At 41.9% G+C, this 22984-nt stretch overlaps 2 protein-coding genes across 2 annotated transcripts in view; both read left to right on the forward strand.

Annotated features, from left to right (window-relative positions):
• The window catches only part of LOC115109020 (calmodulin-regulated spectrin-associated protein 2-like), a 107370-nt gene extending 99274 nt beyond the window's left edge, over nucleotides 1-8096 (forward strand). Inside the window, exons 15-17 of the mRNA XM_029633562.2 lie at nucleotides 5983-6098; nucleotides 6811-6929; nucleotides 7258-8096. Coding sequence (XP_029489422.2) covers nucleotides 5983-6098; nucleotides 6811-6929; nucleotides 7258-7563 — 541 coding nt within the window. The 3' untranslated portion in view covers nucleotides 7564-8096. The remainder of the gene's footprint in view (nucleotides 1-5982; nucleotides 6099-6810; nucleotides 6930-7257) is intronic.
• Nucleotides 8097-10415: 2319 nt separating this feature from the next.
• Nucleotides 10416-22984, forward strand: part of LOC115109752 (WD repeat-containing protein 47-like) — an 81640-nt gene continuing 69071 nt past the window's right edge. Inside the window, exons 1-5 of the mRNA XM_065009519.1 lie at nucleotides 10416-10783; nucleotides 16346-16512; nucleotides 19207-19290; nucleotides 19842-19926; nucleotides 20358-20666. Coding sequence (XP_064865591.1) covers nucleotides 16355-16512; nucleotides 19207-19290; nucleotides 19842-19926; nucleotides 20358-20666 — 636 coding nt within the window. The 5' untranslated portion in view covers nucleotides 10416-10783; nucleotides 16346-16354. The remainder of the gene's footprint in view (nucleotides 10784-16345; nucleotides 16513-19206; nucleotides 19291-19841; nucleotides 19927-20357; nucleotides 20667-22984) is intronic.

The following is a 22984-nucleotide window of genomic DNA, read 5'->3' on the forward strand; positions in this document are numbered from 1 at the left end:
CTTACCTACCCTCTCTTTCTTACCTACCCTCTCTTTCTTACCTTTTCTTTACCTACCATCTTTCTTACCTACACTCTTTCTTATATACCCTCTTTCTTACCTACCCTCTCTTTCTTACCTACCCCCTCTTTTCTTTACCTACCCTCTCTTTCTTACCTACCCTCTCTTTCTTACCTACCCTCTCTTTCTTACCTACCCTCTCTTTCTTACCTACCCTCTCTTTCTTACCTACCCTCTCTTTTCTTACCTACCATCTCTTTTCTTACCTACCATCTCTTTCTTACCTACCATCTCTTTCTTACCTACCCTCTCTTTCTTACCTACCCTCTCTTTCTTACCTTTTCTTTACCTACCATCTTTCTTACCTACACTCTTTCTTATATACCCTCTTTCTTACCGACCCTCTCTTTTTCCTACCCCTCTTTCTTACCTACCCTCTCTTTCATACCTACCTTTACCCTCTTTTCTTTACCTACCCCCTCTTTCTTACCTACCCTCTCTTTCTTACCTACCCTCTCTTTCTTACCTACCCTCTCTCTTACCTTTTCTTTACCTACCATCTCTTTCTTACCTACCCTCTCTTTCTTACCTACCCTCTCTTTCTTACCTTCCCTCTCTTTCTTACCTTCCCTCTCTTTCTTACCTACCCCCTCTTTCTTACCTACCATCTCTTTCTTACCTACCCTCTCTTTCTTACCTACCCTCTCTTTCTTACCTTCCCTCTCTTTCTTACCTTCCCTCTCTTTCTTACCTACCCCCTCTTTCTTACCTACCCCCTCTTTCTTACCTACCCCCTCTTTCTTACCTACCCTCTCTTTCTTACCTACCCTCTCTTTCTTACCTACCCCCTCTTTCTTACCTACCCTCTCTTTCTTACCTACCCTCTCTTTCTTACCTACCCCTCTTTCTTACCTACCCTCTCTTTTCTCTACCTACCCTCTCTTTCTTACCTACCCCCTCTTTTCTTACCTACCCCCTCTTTCTTACCTTTTCTTTACCTACCCTCTCTTTCTTACCTACCCCCTCTTTCTTACCTTTCTCTTTCTTACCTACCCCCTCTTTCTTACCTACCCTCTCTTTCTTACCTACCCTCTCTTTCTTACCTACCCTCTCTTTCTTACCTACCCTCTCTTTTCTTACCTACCCTCTCTTTCTTACCTACCCCCTCTTTCTTAACTACCCTCTTTCTTTACCTACCATCTCTTTCCTACCTACCCTCTCTTACTTACCTACCATCTTTCTTACCTACCCTCTTTCTTAACTACCCTCTTTCTTACCGACCCTCTCTTTTTTCCTACCCCCTCTTTCTTACCTACCCTCTCTTTCATACCTACCCTCTCTTTTTCCTACCCTCTCTTTCTTACCTACCCTCTCTTTCTTACCTACCCTCTCTTTCTTACCTACCCTCTCTTTCTTACCTTTTCTTTACCTACCATCTCTTTCTTACCTACCCACTCTTTCATACCTACCCCCTCTTTTCTTTACCTACCCTCTCTTTCTTACCTACCCCCTCTTTCTTACCTTTTCTTTACCTACCATCTCTTTCTTACCTACCCACTCTTTCTGACCTACCCTCTCTTTTCTTACCTACCCTCTCTTTCTTACCTACCCCCTCTTTCTTACCTTTTCTTTACCTACCATCTCTTTCTTACCTACCCACTCTTTCTGACCTACCCTCTCTTTTCTTACCTACCCTCTCTTTTCTTTACCTACCATCTCTTTCTTACCTACCCTCTCTTTCTTACCTACCCCCTCTTTTCTTTACCTACCCTCTCTTTCTTACCTACCCTCTCTTTTCTTACCTACCCCCTCTTTCTTTACCTACCCTCTCTTTCTTACCTACCCTCTCTTTCTTACCTACCCTCTCTTTCTTTACCTACCCTCTCTTTCTTACCTACCCCCTCTTTCTTACCTACCCTCTCTTTCTTACCTACCCTCTCTTTCTTACCTACCCCTCTTTCTTACCTACCCTCTCTTTCTTACCTAACCTCTCTTTCTTACCTACCCTCTCTTTCTTACCTTCCCTCTCTTTCTTACCTACCCCCTCTTTCTTACCTACCCCCTCTTTCTTACCTACCCCCTCTTTCTTACCTACCCTCTCTTTCTTACCTACCCTCTCTTTCTTACCTACCCTCTCTTTCTTACCTACCCCTCTTTCTTACCTACCCTCTCTTTCTTACCTACCCTCTCTTTTCTTACCTACCCCCTCTTTCTTACCTACCCTCTCTTTTCTCTACCTACCCTCTCTTTCTTACCTACCCCTCTTTCTTACCTACCCCCTCTTTCTTACCTTTTCTTTACCTACCCTCTCTTTCTTACCTACCCCCTCTTTCTTACCTACCCTCTCTTTCTTACCTACCCCTCTTTCTTACCTACCCTCTCTTTCTTACCTACCCTCTCTTTCTTACCTACCCCCTCTTTCTTACCTACCCTCTCTTTCTTACCTACCCTCTCTTTCTTACCTACCCTCTCTTTCTTACCTCCCTCTCTTTCTTACCTACCCTCTCTTTCTTACCTACCCTCTCTTTCTTACCTACCCTCTCTTTCTTACCTACCCTCTTTCTTACCTACCCCTCTTTCTTTACCTACCCTCTCTTTCTTACCTACCCTCTCTTTTCTTACCTACCCTCTCTTTCTTACCTACCCCATCTCTTTCTTACCTACCCACTCTTTCTTTACCTACCATCTCTTTCTTACCTACCCTCTCTTTCTTACCTACCCCCTCTTTCTTACCTACCCTCTCTTTCTTAACTACCCACTCTTTCTTACCTACCCTCTCTTTTTTACCTACCCTCTCTTTTCTTTACCTACCATCTCTTTCATACCTACCCTTTCTTTCTTCCTACCCTCTCTTTCTTTACCTACCCTCTCTTTCTTACCTACCCTCTCTTCTTACCTACCCTCTCTTTCTTACCTACCCTCTCTTTCTTACCTTTTTCTTTACCTACCATCTCTTTCTTACCTACCCACTCTTTTCTTACCTACCCCCTTTTCTTTACCTACCCTCTCTTTCTTACCTACCCCCTCTTTCTTACCTTTTCTTTACCTACCATCTCTTTCTTACCTACCCACTCTTTCTGACCTACCCTCTCTTTTCTTACCTACCCTCTTTCTTACCTACCCCTCTTTCTTACCTTTTCTTTACCTACCATCTCTTTCTTACCTACCCACTCTTTCTGACCTACCCTCTCTTTTCTTACCTACCCTCTCTTTTCTTTACCTACCATCTCTTTCTTACCTACCCTCTCTTTCTTACCTACCCCCTTTTTCTTTACCTACCCTCTCTTTCTTACCTACCCTCTCTTTTCTTACCTACCCCCTCCTTCTTTACCTACCCTCTCTTTCTTACCTACCCCCTCTTTTCTTTACCTACCCTCTCTTTCTTACCTACCCTCTCTTTCTTACCTACCCCCTCTTTCTTTACCTACCCTCTCTTTCTTACCTACCCTCTCTTTCTTACCTACCCTCTCTTTCTTTACCTACCCTCTCTTTCTTACCTACCCCTCTTTCTTACCTACCCTCTCTTTCTTACCTACCCCCTCTTTCTTACCTACCCCCTCTTTCTTACCTACCCTCTCTTTCTTACCTAACCTCTCTTTCTTACCTACCCTCTCTTTCTTACCTTCCCCTCTTTCTTACCTACCCCTCTTTCTTACCTACCCCCTCTTTCTTACCTACCCCCTCTTTCTTACCTACCCTCTCTTTCTTACCTACCCTCTCTTTCTTACCTACCCTCTCTTTCTTACCTACCCCCTCTTTCTTACCTACCCTCTCTTTCTTACCTACCCCTCTTTCTTACCTACCCTCTCTTTCTTACCTACCCCCTCTTTCTTACCTACCCTCTCTTTTCTCTACCTACCCTCTTTCTTACCTACCCCCTCTTTCTTACCTACCCCCTCTTTCTTACCTTTTCTTTACCTACCCTCTCTTTCTTACCTACCCCCTCTTTCTTACCTACCCTCTCTTTCTTACCTACCCCCTCTTTCTTACCTACCCTCTCTTTCTTACCTACCCTCTCTTTCTTACCTACCCCCTCTTTCTTACCTACCCTCTCTTTCTTACCTACCCTCTCTTTCTTACCTACCCTCTCTTTCTTACCTACCCTCTTTCTTACCTACCCTCTCTTTCTTACCTACCCTCTTTCTTACCTACCCTCTTTCTTTACCTACCCTCTCTTTCTTACCTACCCTCTTTTTTACCTACCCTCTCTTTCTTACCTACCCTCTCTTTCTTACCTACCCTCTTTCTTTACCTACCCCTCTTTCTTAACTACCCTCTTTCCTTACCTACCATCTTTCCTACCTACCCTCTTTCTTAACTACCATCTTTCTTACCTACCCTCTCTTTTTTCCTACCCCTCTTTCTTACCTACCCTCTCTTTTACCTACCCTCTCTTTTTCCTACCCTCTCTTTCTTACCTACCCTCTCTTTCTTACCTTTTCTTTACCTACCATCTCTTTCTTACCTACCCACTCTTTCATACCTACCCCCTCTTTTCTTTACCTACCCTCTCTTTCTTACCTACCCCCTCTTTCTTACCTTTTCTTTACCTACCATCTCTTTCTTACCTAACCACTCTTTCTGACCTACCCTCTCTTTTCTTACCTACCCTCTCTTTCTTACCTACCCCCTCTTTCTTACCTTTTCTTTACCTACCATCTCTTTCTTACCTACCCACTCTTTCTGACCTACCCTCTCTTTTCTTACCTACCCTCTCTTTTCTTTACCTACCATCTCTTTCTTACCTACCCTCTCTTTCTTACCTACCCCCTCTTTTCTTTACCTACCCTCTCTTTCTTACCTACCCTCTCTTTTCTTACCTACCCCCTCTTTCTTACCTACCCTCTCTTTCTTACCTAACCTCTCTTTCTTACCTACCCTCTCTTTCTTACCTACCCTCTCTTTCTTACCTACCCCCTCTTTTCTTTACCTACCCTCTCTTTCTTACCTACCCTCTCTTTCTTACGTACTCTCTCTTTGACCTCCTAATGTTCTGGAACTGTCAGAAGTGCCAGCTTACACTCTGGCAGTCTGTGCTTCTTACTGAGCTCTCCTAAACTGAGAAGGAGAAGGTTAGTTCCTGTGTAGTAGTTTAAACCTGAAGCCACCTCACTCTCCCAGCTTCTGTAGATGTGTAGCTCAGTTGGTAGAGCATGGCACTTGCAAAGCTAGGGTTGTGGGTTTGATTCCCACGGGGGACCAGTATGACTCACTGCTGTTTAGTGGCTCTGGATAAGAGTGTCTGCTAAATGACTCAAATGGAAATGTAAGAACGTGAGTTCTTATGGCAAGTCGTAAGACACTGGGCCAATACCAAGTACAGGGCTATGTTCATTAGGGCATGCAAAGGAGCACGTTTGCAATGTTTTCATCCGTTTGGTGCCTAATGAACGTGAACCATGTGATGCCTCATGGTCCCACCAAAACCCTTCACTATGACCTTGTCAGATCTCACCATCAACCCCTGCTTTAATGCTTGTTGCCCTCTCTACACAAAACAGGAAATATCCCTGCCTATATTCCACTTGCTGCATTCACTAACAGACTGTCACCTCTTCCCCATGCTAAGTCTGTCTCAACCAGATGTGCTGGCTGGTTGAGATATAGGTGTTTGTAGTAACTATCCCCATAGAGGACTTGATTTCATCACATTGCTTCACAGTTGTTTGAAGTCTAAGAAAACGGAGTCACGTACATTTTGTGCGGCTGAAATTTTTGGAACGCGACTCAAAAAGGACCTCCAACGGCTCCGTTTGCTTAGACTGTGTAGAGCTCTTGAGAAAGCTTGTACTTGATATACAAAGAACAGTACTGGCCAAAGCCCATCCCTGTCAAAATTATCACATTTTTAGGGTAGACACTGTTTGTACGTTGCACACACACAGCCTGTAGTGAAGCCCTTAAAGAGGCTATACTCTACATATGAGGTAACAATGCTTTACCCGTGGAGAAAGGTGACGTGTGTGTGTGTGTGTGTGTCAGGCCTGACTCTGCAGATGGTTTTCTGTCCCCTTGTCGATCTGGGAGCCGGACTGGGGAGGACGATTGGGAGAATGGCTCCACTGCCTCATCTGTGAAGTCAAACACCGAGTACACCGGTGGGTGGTCACCTCATCACCACTAAGACACATTTATTAGCTGTGTTATAATTGATCTTGATTATCTCTGTGAAGTTCTGAAATACAGCGGAACACTTCATGCTGTTTATGACATCTGATTTTGATTTTGTGTCCAATTCATCATTTCAAATTGCTATCATATTTTCATATTTAAAATTAGAATACCACTAACAGCTTGAGTTACGTTTTTGTCACTCTGCACTAGGGTAGGAACATTCTGATCACTTAAACAAAACACCCTGGTTTTCCAGAATTCCAGGTTGGCGGATTCCCAGATGTTCTGCTTATTCTCTCTCGATTCCAGGAATCTTCCATCCGGAATTTCTGAGAAACCAGTGCATTTTGGGAAAGTTACTGGAATTTTGCGAACCCCTACTCTGCACATTTGGTTGAGTAACATGTTGAATCTAACGTGCATATATGCCATGATTGTTGTGCATTAATTATTGGTTTTGACTTGAGACAAGCAAAAACAGAGTGAAATTAACTCAGCAAAATTTCAGCCTGAAATTATCAAGAAGAGGATGATGATAGCGTAGAAGGCCCTTGGTCTTGAGATTCCATGATGAGGGATGTTAAGATGACGCCTATAAATGATTTACTGACAAACTGCTGGCACAACCTCCGAGGCCCTTGGTAGAGTGGTTGCTATGACGATGGATCATCTTTTTCCCCCCTTGGTGTTGCACAGGGCCCAAACTGTACAAGGAGCCGAGTGCCAAATCGAACAAGCATATAATCCAGAACGCGCTAGCCCACTGCTGCCTGGCGGGCAAGGTCAACGAAGGTCAGAAGAACAAGATTGTGGAGGTAATCTGATCATTCTATTTCTACAGTGTTGGTCATCTTAATGTACAGCTCATCAATACAATAAAGTAACTTCTCAGATGAATGGTTTTCATTTGATCGTGGTGATATTTACATGACTTTAAGTTGGATAAAAGTCTGCTAAATGGCAAATTATAATAGATTATTTACGAAGAATATGCAGATTAGTGTTCATATTCAAAACTGACATTTTTACCTACAGAAGTCACTGTATTTTTTTTAAAAAGCAGCAAGAGGTCACAATGAAAATCATCACGACACGTCTGTTGTCTTGTATGATGATGATCATTTATTTGCTTCGCTTTTGCAGGAAATGGAGAAATCAGAAGCCAACAACTTCCTGGTGTTGTTCAGGGACGGGGGTTGCCAGTTCCGCTCCCTGTACGTATACAGCCCCGAAACTGACGAGGCCACCAAGTTGACGGGCATCGGGCCCAAGAGTATTATGAGCAAGATGATCGAGGGCCTCTACAAGTACAATTCGGACAGGAAGCAGTTCAGCCAGATTCCCGCCAAGACCATGTCGGCGAGTGTGGATGCCATCACGATCCACGGCCACCTATGGCAAACCAGGAAACCAGCCACCCCCAAGAAAGTGTTACCTGCCAAGTCCTAATGGAACTTACCGTATACTCCCAGCCACCCCTGCCATTTCCCTTCAAATTGAACGGTCCACATTCAATTTGCACTTCACTGTACATTTCCATGAGGATTCAGCACCTGCAATGCCAGTTAGACGAACGCATACTTCTTGTACTTTATTATCTCTCTCTCTCTTTCTCTCTCTCTCTTTCTCTCTCTTCATTCCTGTCCATTTTCCTTTTGAAATTCCAAACTGAACACGGGGACTCAGTTAAAGAAATGCACAACTGGAATGTGAAAACACTATTTAATATGTGTAAATGAATGTCACTGATCTGTTTAGTGGAAGAGATTTGTCTGATTTCGAGTCATTTTATTACAGCACGTGTGTATGTGTTTTTTTTGCCCAAGTAGAGACAAAAAGGAGACGACGGGTACCTACGATGTTTTATCTGGGACACTAAAGCACTGAATGTTACTCATCTGTTCAAATGGTGTGGCCTTACACTTGTTTTCTTTCTTTCTTTTATGTCAGTGCAATAAGCTGATAGTAAAACTATACCTTAGAGGGTTCAAATGCAACATACGTCTGCATAAAGCTATACACAAGATTGAGGGCAAAAAAGTAAAATACCTTGCAGCAAGCATACAGCTAGCGTTATCCTCACAAATCATCTAGAAGTCCCATATAGTATTCCACAACTACGCCAAGTCTATTTATATCTATGTTTTTTAGCTCATTCCTCCTCTTATAGTGTTAAACCAGACTGAACTTCCTTGATGCTGTGGGTTCAGAGCAGGTTTGTGAACCAAAAATAAACTCAAATCTGTGTTATCTCCTTTCAATTGTCACAAAAATGGACCCAGATTTGGTGAAATATCAGATAGGTCTGTCCGTCATGATTTGGGCCATTTTTTAAAATGCGTTTAGATTTAGTATTACAAATTGTGGCCATAAATCAATTATATAGAACATTGTTTTAAAGGATTGCGATTTAGATTGTGTACTTTGAAAATGGAATGGCTGATAAACAGTAGTTATTGTTAATTCTGTTTCAGTTGATTAGTAGATCTCAAACATTTTCAGAATCCTCTCCTTTTAAAATTCTCAATGTCAAATGACTTATCACACCAGGCTACGGTAACCTTCGGATACTGCTTGACACCAGGCTACGGTGACATTAGGATACTGCTTGACACCAGGCTACGGTGACATTAGGATACTGCTTGACACCAGGCTACAGTGACATTAGGATACTGCTTGACACCAGGCTACGGTGACATTAGGATACTGCTTGACACCAGGCTACGGTGACATTAGGATACTGCTTGACACCAGGCTACGGTGACCTTAGGATACTGCTTGACACCAGGCTACGGTGACATTAGGATACTGCTTGACACCAGGCTACCGTGACATTAGGATACTGCTTGACACCAGGCTACCGTGACATTAGGATACGGCTCATTTATTATTTTGCACATTCATCATGAATAGAAAAATCCAAATATGTCCTTTTCATTTTAAGTCAATTAAAATGTGTGGTAGATGCCACACTTCTTCTCTTCGATAAACATACTCTGGTAAGGTAAAGTACTTTTGATAAAGTACTTTTTTAGAGACCCGTGAAGGCAGAATGTGACAGACTTTGTTAGTACCTACGGGTAGAGTCTTCAACACTTTCCCTTTCGTCTTTAAAACCTCTCGAAAGGAGCAACGTATGAAGGTTGGGGATGAAAATATCTGACGACAAATACTATACACACACACATTGGTGTTTTGGTTTTTCACAGGGATATATTTAAGGAATTACCAAAAGACGAGTTGCATATGTCTCTGGAAATGTAACGATTATTACCACTTTTTCTGAAGTTCCAGGAATTTTGTAGAAAGGGATGTTACAGTGGGACCACTGTCACAGTTGTTGTATTTGACTGTTTAAGGTCAAGATTAATGGCTATTTAATTGTTTAAATGGGTATAAGTGGACATTGTGCAGGGCTGCCGTAAGTTCATCTGTCCATCCCTCCTGACAAAGAACTGCTTCCATTTTGTTTATCAGACGCCGGGCTGTTATTCAACCTACTGCTGAACTTTGTAGGTTGGGTTTGTTTCTCTTTTGCATTGAATAAAATGAAGCGTGTCCTCAAAGTGTTCGTTCCTCAATTGTCATGTAAATAGTCTCCCTGGATAAATCAGTGGTGAAAATTTCCCTGGTTCTCTGGAAATCCCTTTTGGAAAATTCCAGAGTTTAGAATGGAATATGCAGGAAATCCAGTATCCTCCAACCTGGATTTCTGGAAAACCTAGGAATTTGGGGAAAGTTACCAGGAATTTGGGGAAAATTACTAGGAATTTGGGGAAAGTTACCAGGAATTTGGGGAAAGTTACCAGGAATTTGGGGAAAGTTACCAGGATTTTGGGGAAAGTTACCACGATTTTGCAAGCGTAATAACCAGTCATAAGAAACTAAGGTCACTGATTGTCTCCTGCCTTGCTCCCTCAGTATTGTTCAAGGCAATTCTCTTGAGGATTGCTTTAATTATAATGCTTTGTGCAATGGAAATTGGTGATATATTGCTAGGTGATATCCCCCAACGCATACTGCAATAACTCCAAAATCAACCCTTATTTTACCCAATGGGACTTTATATATATATACAATGGCTTTAGGTTATAAATGTACGATCAGAAAATCTGATAAAATTGAGGCTTTATGATTAAGTCTATACGTACTTTCTTATGCAATTGTGCATTTTGTCAATCTTAAGAAATATTCGTTCCACAAACGGCACACCTTCCAATTGCCAAGGGATGTTATGCCCTTCCCTGCCATTGTCTTCCTCTATTCCACTGCATCTAATGGCTGGGACATGCTAGATAATGTCTGGGAAAGCAATTGCCAGGGATGTAAACAGTTGCAATGCCGTTATTAAGGGACTAGGTGACAATATATATGAATTGCGTGAGCTGACTGTGATCGAGCTGAAAGTTGTTGAGCGGACCGCGGGATGCGCCGTCGTAGGTGTGAAACCGCAGCGTATCTTCCGGTTGATTGGTGGCTTGCTGCTGTGCACTTGGCAACCGGAGGTTGTGTATAGGCTACTAGAAATACGGTGGGAAAGCGAGAGAAAAAACAAACAAAGATTTGTATAAAATATCCTTGCTAAAATACATTGCAAACGTTCTCATCTGCTGGCGAACCTGCGGATTACATTCGCAATTTATGTGACGTTATTTATAAGGATAAACAGGTGAGAAGGTTGCATTTGTTTTTTGGTGGCTGCTGTTGGTGGTTGATAGTGTGTTTTATTCCTGCAGCTCAATCAATACATGCTTTGCTAACCGGCTCTATAAACGTGATGCATTCTATTATCTAGCAAGGTTATTTAGTAGGCTATCTGTCACTTGTTCCTGGTGCTAGCCTACTCGGCTATAATAATCATTGTACGTGCGCAGTGCTAATGTCTATGCCAGCGACAAGTCTCAGGTAGCACACATAAGGTAAATTGTTTAGCTACTCAACCAGCAGTCATGTGTAGCCCACAGTAGATATTTGCAATGCAAATGAATCAACAGACCGCTTTTGGCCGGTGACACTGATTTCAGATAATATGGTGTAAACACGGGAGGTAGAGAGAGGATGATGTATCCGTGTTTACACCTACAACTCCGATGGCAGGCCTTTATAACTAGGTGTTGCAGAATGTACTTCTCCTTACCACAGCATTGAATGTAGACCTGGTACTAGGCCATATCTTTTACAGTTTTTGGTTCATGTTGCTACTTGCCCTTGACAACATCTTAATCTTTCCCCCTGACAATCCTCTTGAGTTTATTCACACACACACCGATGCTTGTTTTTCATCAATCACATTCTATTGGTAATACTAGTACCACGTTTCCCAAAGTGCAATGTCAAACACATCACAAAGGAAAATACAAGCCACCGTTCGTTAGTAAGCCTTGACAAGAAGCTCCCCCAATATGTCTGTAGGCCTATTAGGAAGAAACCTTCTAAGGGGTAGGAAACTATTGTGCATGCTTACTAGGTCTAGCAAAAAGTTTTGCCCAATGACCTCTGAAAACCCGCCCACAAGGCCTTAAAACTTGCCCCCCAAAAATGATTTTGAAACTGGGTGGTTCGAGCCCTGAATGCTGATTGGCTGACAGCTGTGGTATATCAGACCGTATACTACAGGTATGACATTTATTTTTACTGCTTTAATTACGTTGGTAATCCGTTTTTAAAAGCAGTAAGGAGTGTGTGGTATATGACAAATATACCACAGCTAGGGGCTGTATCCAGGCACTCAGCGTTGCGTCGTGGTTAAGAACAGCTCTTAGCCGTGGTATATTGGCCATATACCACACCCCCTTGTGCCTTATTGTGTGAAATAAATCCAGTTTGTGCATAACTATAGGTCAATCCGACAGCAGAGATTGAGTGATAAAAATTGGACAGATGATCTTGAAATCTCTGTGCAAGAAACACTTGGACGAACTTCAAGAAATGAATGTTTGGTGATTTTCGGGTAATTGTGCCATTATTATGGGCCAGATGTTAAGACTACAAAACAGTTATAAATTGATTATTTGCGAGATTGACTTGTTATTTCAATACGCATAGATTACGGACTAAAATCTGGGTTTATAATTGCAATTCAACTTTGCCATGGTTTGCTGCGCTAGATGCAGGAAGCCTATAGTCCCTGATAGGACATCTAATTTCAGGGAAAAGTCCACAATAAAACTAAAAAAATATGGACAATGATACATTTGCGATAGATCTATAATCATAATTCATAACTTCTAATTAAATTAATTTAACATGGCCATGAATAACTGCATAATAACGCAAGGCTACAACAAACTCAAACAGAGTTACAGGCTATTTATTCAATCAGTTTGCCAGCTCCAGGTAGGATACACATATGGCACGAATTGATTTGCAACGACTCCAGTAATATCATCATTTCAATATGTATTTATTGTAGCAAATGGTAGCTTACAATGGCATATAAATGAATAGCCTACTTGATGGCCAACAGATGCAAATGTAGCTTGTCTAAATCAAATCAAATCAAATTTTTATTTGTCACATACACATGGTTAGTGCTAGTGTAGCGAAATGCTTGTGCTTCTAGTTCCAACAATGCAGTAATAACCAACAAGTAATCTAGCTAACAATTACAAAACTACTACCTTATAGACACAAGTGTAAGGGGATAAAGAATATGTACATAAAGATATATGAATGAGTGATGGTACAGAGCGGCATAGGCAAGATACAGTAGATGGTATTGAGTGCAGTATATACATATGAGATGAGTATGTAAACAAAGTGGCATAGTTAAAGTGGCTAGTGATACATGTATTACATAAGGATGCAGTAGATGATATAGAGTACAGTATATACGTATACATATGAGATGAATAATGTAGGGAACATTATATTAGGTAGCATTGTTTAAAGTGGCTAGTGATATATTTTACATCATTTCCCATCAATTCCCAATTCGACACATTTAATGTCATTTTCATTGTGGACTTTCCCCCCATAATACAAGACCGCGAGGGAGTTCCATAACTTTCATTTTTTTAAATTCCAGAACTGAGCAAGAGTAAAACCCTTCGCTTGATACTGTTATCCGTTAGAAAAGTCGACATTAGAATGCAGTTTACTTTAAACCACCTTTTTGAGCTAATTTATCTAAAGAGCTCTAGTGCGCCTAAAGTCGTTTTCCAATGCTTTGTCGCCGTTTTTATCAGCTCTATTGCGTTACTATGTTTTATGGAAAAATGGTGTCTCCATAATGACCACTCTATACTGGACAAAAATATAAGCGCAACAATTTCAAAGATTTTACTGAGTTACAGTTCATATAAGGAAATCAGTCAATTGAAATGAATTCATTAGGCCCTAATCTATGGATTTCATATGACTGGGATTACAGATATGCATTTGATGATTGCAGATACCTTAAAAAATGGGCCTCACAATGGGGCTCAGGATCTCCTCACAGTATCTCTGTGCATTCAAATTGCTATCAATAAAAGGCAATTGTGTTTGGTGTCTGTGGCTTATGCCTGCCCCATATGATAACCCCACCACAGCAATGGGGCAAAGCAAACCAGTAGCCCGCACGATGCCATACATGTGGTCTGCACTGCCAAATTCTTTAAAACTAAGTTGGAGGCGGCTTATGGTAGAGAAATTAACATTAAATTCTCTGTAAACAGCTCTGGTCGAGCATGCCAATTTCACGTTCCTTCAAAACTTGAGACATCTGTGGCATTGGGTGTGTGACATAAAACTGAACATTTTAGTGGCCTTTTATTGTCACCCAGCACAAGGTGCACCTGTGTAATGACCATGCTGTTTAATCAGGTTCTTGATATGCCACACCTGTCAGGTGGATGGATTATCTTGGCAATACAAAGGAGAAATGCTCACTAACCGTGATGTAAACCAATTTGTGGCCAAAATTTGAGAGAAATAAGTATGGAACATTTCTGGGAACTTTTATTTCACCTCTAGAAACATGGGACCAACACCTTCACATGTTGTGTTTTTATATTTTAGTTCAGTGTAAATAAATAGCCTACCTACAACTGATAAAAATGTGTCACATATTTGTCCTGCTCGGTCTCCCTGACTCAGCGGCCTCTTGCTGCAGCGCTCTCTCAAACAGTGCTCTCAACTCACACTCACACACACACCCCTCCAGCCCTCCTCTTCTCCACCATTCACTCACTCCGTAACAGCCTGCTCACTGCCTGATAGTCAGCAGCAGCAGGTCACAGTTAAATATATATATTTCTAAGAGAAATGCCACGGTGGCCGCGGGCGGTGCAGTTTAGAATTGGCCCAAAAACACAACATTTTCACCTGCAACATTGTTTTCAAGGTAGCCCTTGGCAACACTGGCTGGCAGAATGATTTTTGTCGGCGCAGATGGTGTGAGGGAGGGGGCAGGTACAGCATTATAATCATTTGTACACTGTAAATGAACTGTAAATTGACCTTAACTAACTAAGCCTGAAATATAAATTGTATTTAAATTAAACAAATATTTAATACATTGAGACACGATCACGTGTATATGTTTTTATTCGTGGGAATATATTGGAACAGCTGCCCTACATTTAAAATGTTTTTCCTGGCAGGCAGATAGTCTCTCATTACCTGTCCTGACAGATTGTGTCTCTCATTACCTGTTCTGACAGATTGTGTCTCTCATTACCTGTCCTGACAGATTGTGTCTCTCATTACCTGTCCTGACAGATTGTGTCTCTCATTACCTGTCCTGACAGATTGTGTCTCTCATTACCTGTCCTGGCAGATTCTCTCTCATTACCTGTCCTGACAGATTGTGTCTCTCATTACCTGTCCTGACAGATTGTGTCTCTCATTACCTGTCCTTACAGATTCTCTCTCATTACCTGTCCTTACAGATTCTCTCTCATTACCTGTCCTGACAGATTGTGTCTCTCATTACCTGTCCTGACAGATTCTCTCTCATTACCTGTCCTGACAGATTGTGTCTCTCATTACCTGTCCTGACAGATTGTCTCTCATTACCTGTCCTGACAGATTCTCTCTCATTACCTGTCCTGACAGATTGTGTCTCTCATTACCTGTCCTTACAGATTCTCTCTCATTACCTGTCCTTACAGATTCTCTCTCATTACCTGTCCTGACAGATTGTGTCTCTCATTACCTGTCCTGACAGATTCTCTCTCATTACCTGTCCTGACAGATTGTGTCTCTCATTACCTGTCCTGACAGATTGTGTCTCTCATTACCTGTCCTGACAGATTCTCTCTCATTACCTGTCCTGACAGATTGTGTCTCTCATTACCTGTCCTGACAGATTGTGTCTCTCATTACCTGTCCTGACAGATTGTGTCTCTCATTACCTGTCCTTACAGATTCTCTCTCATTACCTGTCCTTACAGATTCTCTCTCATTACCTGTCCTGACAGATTGTGTCTCTCATTACCTGTCCTGACAGATTCTCTCTCATTACCTGTCCTGACAGATTGTGTCTCTCATTACCTGTCCTGACAGATTCTCTCTCATTACCTGTCCTGACAGATTGTGTCTCTCATTACCTGTCCTTACAGATTCTCTCTCATTACCTGTCCTTACAGATTCTCTCTCATTACCTGTCCTGACAGATTGTGTCTCTCATTACCTGTCCTGACAGATTCTCTCTCATTACCTGTCCTGACAGATTGTGTCTCTCATTACCTGTCCTGACAGATTGTGTCTCTCATTACCTGTCCTGACAGATTCTCTCTCATTACCTGTCCTGACAGATTGTGTCTCTCATTACCTGTCCTGACAGATTGTGTCTCTCATTACCTGTCCTGACAGATTGTGTCTCTCATTACCTGTCCTTACAGATTCTCTCTCATTACCTGTCCTTACAGATTCTCTCTCATTACCTGTCCTGACAGATTGTGACAGATTGTGTCTCTCATTACCTGTCCTGACAGATTGTGTCTCTCATTACCTGTCCTCACAGATTCTCTCTCATTACCTGTCCTGACAGATTGTGTCTCTCATTACCTGTCCTGACAGATTCTCTCTCATTACCTGTCCTGACAGATTCTCTCTCATTACCTGTCCTGACAGATTGTGTTTCTCATTACCTGTCCTGACAGATTGTGTCTCTCATTACCTGTCCTGACCGACTGTGTCTCTCATTACCTGTCCAGACCGACTCTCTCTCATTACCTGTCCTGACACTGTCTCTCTCATTACCTGTCCTGACAGATTGTCTCTCTCTCTCCACCTGTCCTGACAGACTGTCGCCATGACAGCGGAGGAGACCATTAACATCAAAGAGGTGGAGGTGATCAAGCTGATGCTGGACTTCCTCAACTCCAGGAAGCTTCACATCAGCATGCTGTCTCTGGAGAAGGAGAGTGGCGTCATTAATGGCCTTTACTCTGACGACATGCTCTTCCTCAGGTACGAGCATGGCTTTTAGTCTGCTACAAACACAGTGCCATTCTGCAGTCTGTATGGGAATAACACCCAGCTAGGCATGCCTCCATCAGGAGGAAGACTCTTCAGAAAGACCACCCCGTTAGGACTCTTTTTTTTAAAGCAGCGCTCTTCAATCCCTGTGTGCAGGTTTTTCCTCCAGCCCAGTTCTGATACACAGCGGTCTAAGGCACTGCATCAAGTGCTAGAGGCATCACTACAGACCCTGGTTCGATCCGGGGCTGTATCACAACCGGCCGTGATTGGGAGTCCCATAGGGCGGCGCACAATTGGCCCAGCGTCGTCCGGGTTAAGGGAGGGTCTGGCCGGTGGTAGTCCATCATTGTAAATAAGAATTTGTTCTTATCTGAAACTGCCTAGTTAAATAAAAGAATAATATTAATCACGCTCCACGACTCTGTAAACAAGTCCATGTCCCAGACCATCTGTTTTGTAGATGCAGCTATCTAAAAATGAATGGAAAAGTTAAGCACCATATTATCTCCAGATTTGCAGTGCTTATCTTTTCTATAAATTTGAGACGGAGGCATAGAGCTGAATCTACACGAACTGCTGGCATGGGATGTGGACTCATCTTGATATGAGACAACATTTTAAATACTGAAAACATCATTTTTAAAGTGAAATGTCCCTTTAAGTACACCCATAGTGTTGGCGTATGTGAGGTCCTGCGTTTCATTCCCGTTTTTTTTACACAAATCTTATTTCATGCTGCACTGCACCTTGTACAGTACTCCGTGACCTTCACCAGAGAGACTTAATCTAAAGATCCCCCTCGGGACATTATTCAATTTAGCGTCAGTAAGTGGCTGATTACATAAACGTTTCACTATAATACGATTTTCAAAGTCGTTGTTTACCCTTCTTTGTTTTCCATCAGGCTTATCCAATTAGGATGCTCTGTTGCAGTAGTACTCACAAATACTATCCAATTAGGATGCTCTGTTGCAGTAGTACACAAATACTAAATAGGATGCTAGTAGTACCAAAATTATCCAATTAGGATGCTCTGTTGCAGTAGTACACACAAATACTATCCAATTAGGATGCTCTGTTGCAGTAGTACACACAAATACTATCCAATTAGGATGCTCTGTTGCAGTAGTACACACAAATACTATCCAATTAGGATGCTCTGTTGCAGTAGTACTCACAAATACTATCCAATTAGGATCTGCAGTAGTACTACTATCCAATTAGGATGCTCTGTTGCAGTAGTACTCACAAATACTATCCAATTAGGATGCTCTGTTGCAGTAGTACACACAAATACTAACCAATTAGGATGCCAATTAGGATGCTCTGTACTGCTCTGTTGCAGTAGTACACACAAATACTATCCAATTAGGATGCTCTGTTGCAGTAGTACACACAAATACTATCCAATTAGGATGCTCTGTTGCAGTAGTACACACAAATACTATCCAATTAGGATGCTCTGTTGCAGTAGTACTCACAAATACTATCCAATTAGGATGCTCTGTTGCAGTAGTACACACAAATACTAACAAAGGATGCTCTGTTGCAGTACTAGGATGCTCTGTTGCAGTAGTACAATTAGGATGCTCTGTTGCAGTAGTACACACAAATACTATCCAATTAGGATGCTCTGTTGCAGTAGTACTCACAAATACTAACCAATCAGGATGCTCTGTTGCAGTAGTACTCACAAATACTAACCAATTAGGATGCTCTGTTGCAGTAGTACACACAAATACTAACCAATTAGGATGCTCTGTTGGAGTAGTACACACAAATACTATCCAATTAGGATGCTCTGTTGCAGTAGTACTCACAAATACTATCCAATTAGGATGCTCTGTTGCAGTAGTACACACAAATACTATCCAATTAGGATGCTCTGTTGCAGTAGTACTCACAAATACTATCCAATCAGGATGCTCTGTTGCAGTAGTACACACAAATACTAACCAATTAGGATGCTCTGTTGCAGTAGTACACACAAATACTAACCAATTAGGATGCTCTGTTGCAGTAGTACACACAAATACTAACAAATTAGGATGCTCTGTTGCAGTAGTACACACAATACTAACAAATTAGGATGCTCTGTTGCAGTAGTACACACAAATACTAACAAATTAGGATGCTCTGTTGCAGTACTACACACAATACTAACAAATTAGGATGCTCTGTTGCAGTAGTACACACAAGTACTAACAAATTAGGATGCTCTGTTGCAGTAGTACACACAAGTACTAACAAATTAGGATGCTCTGTTGCAATACTACACACAAATACTAACAAATTAGGATGCTCTGTTGCAGTAGTACACACAAATACTAACAGCTCTGTTGCATTCACACAAATACTAACAAATTAGGATGCTCTGTTGCAACTACTACAGTGCTTTTGCATAAAACCTCTGTTGCAACTAACAACTCCAAATTAGGATGCTCTGTTGCATAGTTACTAACAAAATAGGATGCACTGTTGCACTACTGCTACCAGAAGGTACAAGGTGAATGGATGAAGGTCAAACAGAATTTCAGTCTTGTTCACTACATGGAAGAAAACGTCCCGAAACGGAGTGAAATGATCTGAACTAAAAAAATATAAAAAAATCTTGTTTTTGTTTAATGGACACGACCCAGGTTAACTCTATGCCCTGATAGCTATTCCCATGTTGTGCCACAGGCAGCTGATTCTAGATGGCCAATGGGAAGAGGTCCTACAATTCATTCAGCCTTTAGAAGGCATGGAAAAGTTTGACAAAAAGAGGTGAGAGAACCTTTTTTTTTATGCTTATTTGACCCAATGTCTTCCACCCAAATGTGAATCTTAACTCTTGCCAGACACACAGGTCACAGGTCAACTCTTGTCGTGGAAATCTCTTCTTACAAAATCATGAGAGCAAACCACACACAAGTCAGTTAGTTATCACAAAGTCCATCTTTAATTATATGAGCTCTTCCACAATCCTGTGACTCTCAGATCAATTCAGTGTCTATCAATGAATTCTCTGAGAGTCCCTCACACATTTCAACTGAGATCCTTTATAGCAAAGACACATAGTGAGACAGCATAGGCATAATTTATCGTTCAGCTTTGTCAGACACACAGGTCACAGGTCAACTCTTCAGAGATTTGATTAGCCAGTCAATAGTGATGTGTCGAGGCCGAGAGGTGAAATTAGATGTTATCTTTAAACAGTCAACCCATTTTGTTTAATTACATATGAAGAAATACAAATGTTCAATTTTGGCACTTCTTTTTATTTTATTTTACTGAATGTTCTGAATGTGTCTTGTGATCTTGCCTGGCTTGTCTAGGTTCCGCTACATCGTCCTGAAACAGACATTTCTGGAGGCCCTGTGTGTCAATAACGCCATGTCAGCTGCTGACGACCCTCAGAGCGTGAGTGGGACAAGCCAGTCTATACCGCAAGCGTTGCGTGTACGACCGTATTCAAATAGACATGCTGAGATACTGGCAGCAAAAGCCAACCGTCAGTTGAGCAAGATCCATTTCAAGTGTTTCTACAAGTCTCTGAAGTGATCAACTGATAAGATGGCTTCTGATTTCGGTCTCTGTTTTTATGCTTCGGGTGTAGCAAGCTAAAAACATCACCAAGGAAGGAAACCGGGCCTTTTCCAGTGTAATTCGGAAGTAAATTTCATGTTCAATGAAAAAATAAAATAATAAGCACTTCCTAATTGATGAATTACATTTCAGTGATCTTAAATTGTCTTGGAATTAGTGGGTTATACTATATCTATTTAGTACGACTTTACTCAGTGAACGCCATTGAATTAATCTCCACCCCCTTTCCTTATGCTGCCCGACAGCTGGAGCTGTCCATGCAAGAGGCGGTCAGATGTCTCCACAGCCTGGAGGGGTTCTGTCCCTCTAAAGAGGACTACAGTAAACTATGCCTGCTCCTCACGCTGCCCTGCCTCACCCAACATGCTGAGTTCAAGGACTGGAACCCCAGCACGGCCCGGGTGCACTGCTTCGAGGAGGCCTGCGCCATGGTGGCCGAGTTCATCCCTGCCGACAGGAAGCTGAGCGAGGCTGGTTTCAGGGCCAGCGGCAACCGCCTCTTCCAGCTGCTCATCAAAGGAGTTTTGTACGAGTGCTGTGTGGAGTTCTGTCAGGTCAGTGTTGGTCAATCAAATGTATTTATAAAGCCCTTTATGTTTTACATCAGCAGTTGTCACAGTGCTTTACGTTAACCAGGACCCCAACGACCTAAAGAGAAGCAGAAGCACAGTGGCCAGTTAAAACTCCCTAGAAGGTAGTCACCTAGAGAGGAATCCAGGCTCAGTAAATATGGCCAATGTGTTGGCTGGAGGTGAATGAGGCCAGTTTTCTAACCTTGTTTCAGAATGTCAAGTGCTTTGAGAAAAGGGTTGAAAATGTCCCTTTTGAAACACAACATTGTTCTCCATTTCTGAAACTCTTACAGAGGTCCCAAGGATGAGGCACTCCACCACGTACATAATGGTAGGGAAGCTTCACAGTAGATCAGTCTACAGTGCCTTGCGAAAGTATTCGGCCCCCTTGAACTTTGCAACCTTTTGCCACATTTCAGGCTTCAAACATAAAGATATAAAACTGTATTTTTTTGTGAAGAATCAACAACAAGTGGGACACAATCATGAAGTGGAACGACATTTATTGGATATTTCAAACTTTTTTAACAAATCAAAAACTGAAAAATTGGGCGTGCAAAATTATTCAGCCCCTTTACTTTCAGTGCAGCAAACTCTCTCCAGAAGTTCAGTGAGGATCTCTGAATGATCCAATGTTGACCTAAATGACTAATGATGATAAATACAATCCACCTGTGTGTAATCAAGTCTCCGTATAAATGCACCTGCACTGTGATAGTCTCAGAGGTCCGTTAAAAGCGCAGAGAGCATCATGAAGAACAAGGAACACACCAGGCAGGTCCGAGATACTGTTGTGAAGAAGTTTAAAGCCGGATTTGGATACAAAAAGATTTCCCAAGCTTTAAACATCCCAAGGAGCACTCTGCAAGCGATAATATTGAAATGGAAGGAGTATCAGACCACTGCAAATCTACCAAGACCTGGCCGTCCCTCTAAACTTTCAGCTCATACAAGGAGAAGACTGATCAGAGATGCAGCCAAGAGGCCCATGATCACTCTGGATGAACTGCAGAGATCTACAGCTGAGGTGGGAGACTCTGTCCATAGGACAACAATCAGTCGTATATTGCACAAATCTGGCCTTTATGGAAGAGTGGCAAGAAGAAAGCCATTTCTTAAAGATATCCATAAAAAGTGTTGTTTAAAGTTTGCCACAAGCCACCTGGGAGACACACCAAACATGTGGAAGAAGGTGCTCTGGTCAGATGAAACCAAAATTGAACTTTTTGGCAACAATGCAAAACGTTATGTTTGGCGTAAAAGCAACACAGCTCATCACCCTGAACACACCATCCCCACTGTCAAACATGGTGGTGGCAGCATCATGGTTTGGGCCTGCTTTTCTTCAGCAGGGACAGGGAAGATGGTTAAAATTGATGGGAAGATGGATGGAGCCAAATACAGGACCATTCTGGAAGAAAACCTGATGGAGTCTGCAAAAGACCTGAGACTGGGACGGAGATTTGTCTTCCAACAAGACAATGATCCAAAACATAAAGCAAAATCTACAATGGAATGGTTCAAAAATAAACATATCCAGGTGTTAGAATGGCCAAGTCAAAGTCCAGACCTGAATCCAATCGAGAATCTGTGGAAAGAACTGAAAACTGCTGTTCACAAATGCTCTCCATCCAACCTCACTGAGCTCGAGCTGTTTTGCAAGGAGCAATGGGAAAAAATGTCAGTCTCTCGATGTGCAAAACTGATAGAGACATACCCCAAGCGACTTACAGCTGTAATCGCAGCAAAAGGTGGCGCTACAAAGTATTAACTTAAGGGGGCTGAATCATTTTGCACGCCCAATTTTTCAGTTTTTGATTTGTTAAAAAAGTTTGAAATATCCAATAAATGTCATTCCACTTCATGATTGTGTCCCACTTGTTGTTGATTCTTCACAAAAAATACAGTTTTATATCTTTATGTTTGAAGCCTGAAATGTGGCAAAAGGTCGCAAAGTTCAAGGGGGGCGAATACTTTCGCAAGGCACTGTACATTATTATGGGCGGTAGGGTAGCCTAGTGGTTAGACCGTTGGACTAGTAACCGGAAGGTTGCAAGTTCAAATCCCCGAGCTGACAAGGTACAAATCTGTCGTTCTGCCCTTGAACAGGCAGTTAACCCACTGTTCCTAGGCCGTCATTGAAAATACGAATTTGTTCTTAACTGACTTGGCTAGTTAGGTAAAATAAGGTAAAAGGTCAAATAAATTTAAAAATGATTATGCTGATCTGAAAACACAGGATAGGTGAAGTTAATATAGAAATATGACTAGCAGGAGTTGTCTCTTGCCTAGGTAATACC

Source organism: Oncorhynchus nerka, linkage group LG25, assembly GCF_034236695.1.
Source record: "Oncorhynchus nerka isolate Pitt River linkage group LG25, Oner_Uvic_2.0, whole genome shotgun sequence".
Taxonomy (NCBI): domain Eukaryota; kingdom Metazoa; phylum Chordata; class Actinopteri; order Salmoniformes; family Salmonidae; genus Oncorhynchus; species Oncorhynchus nerka.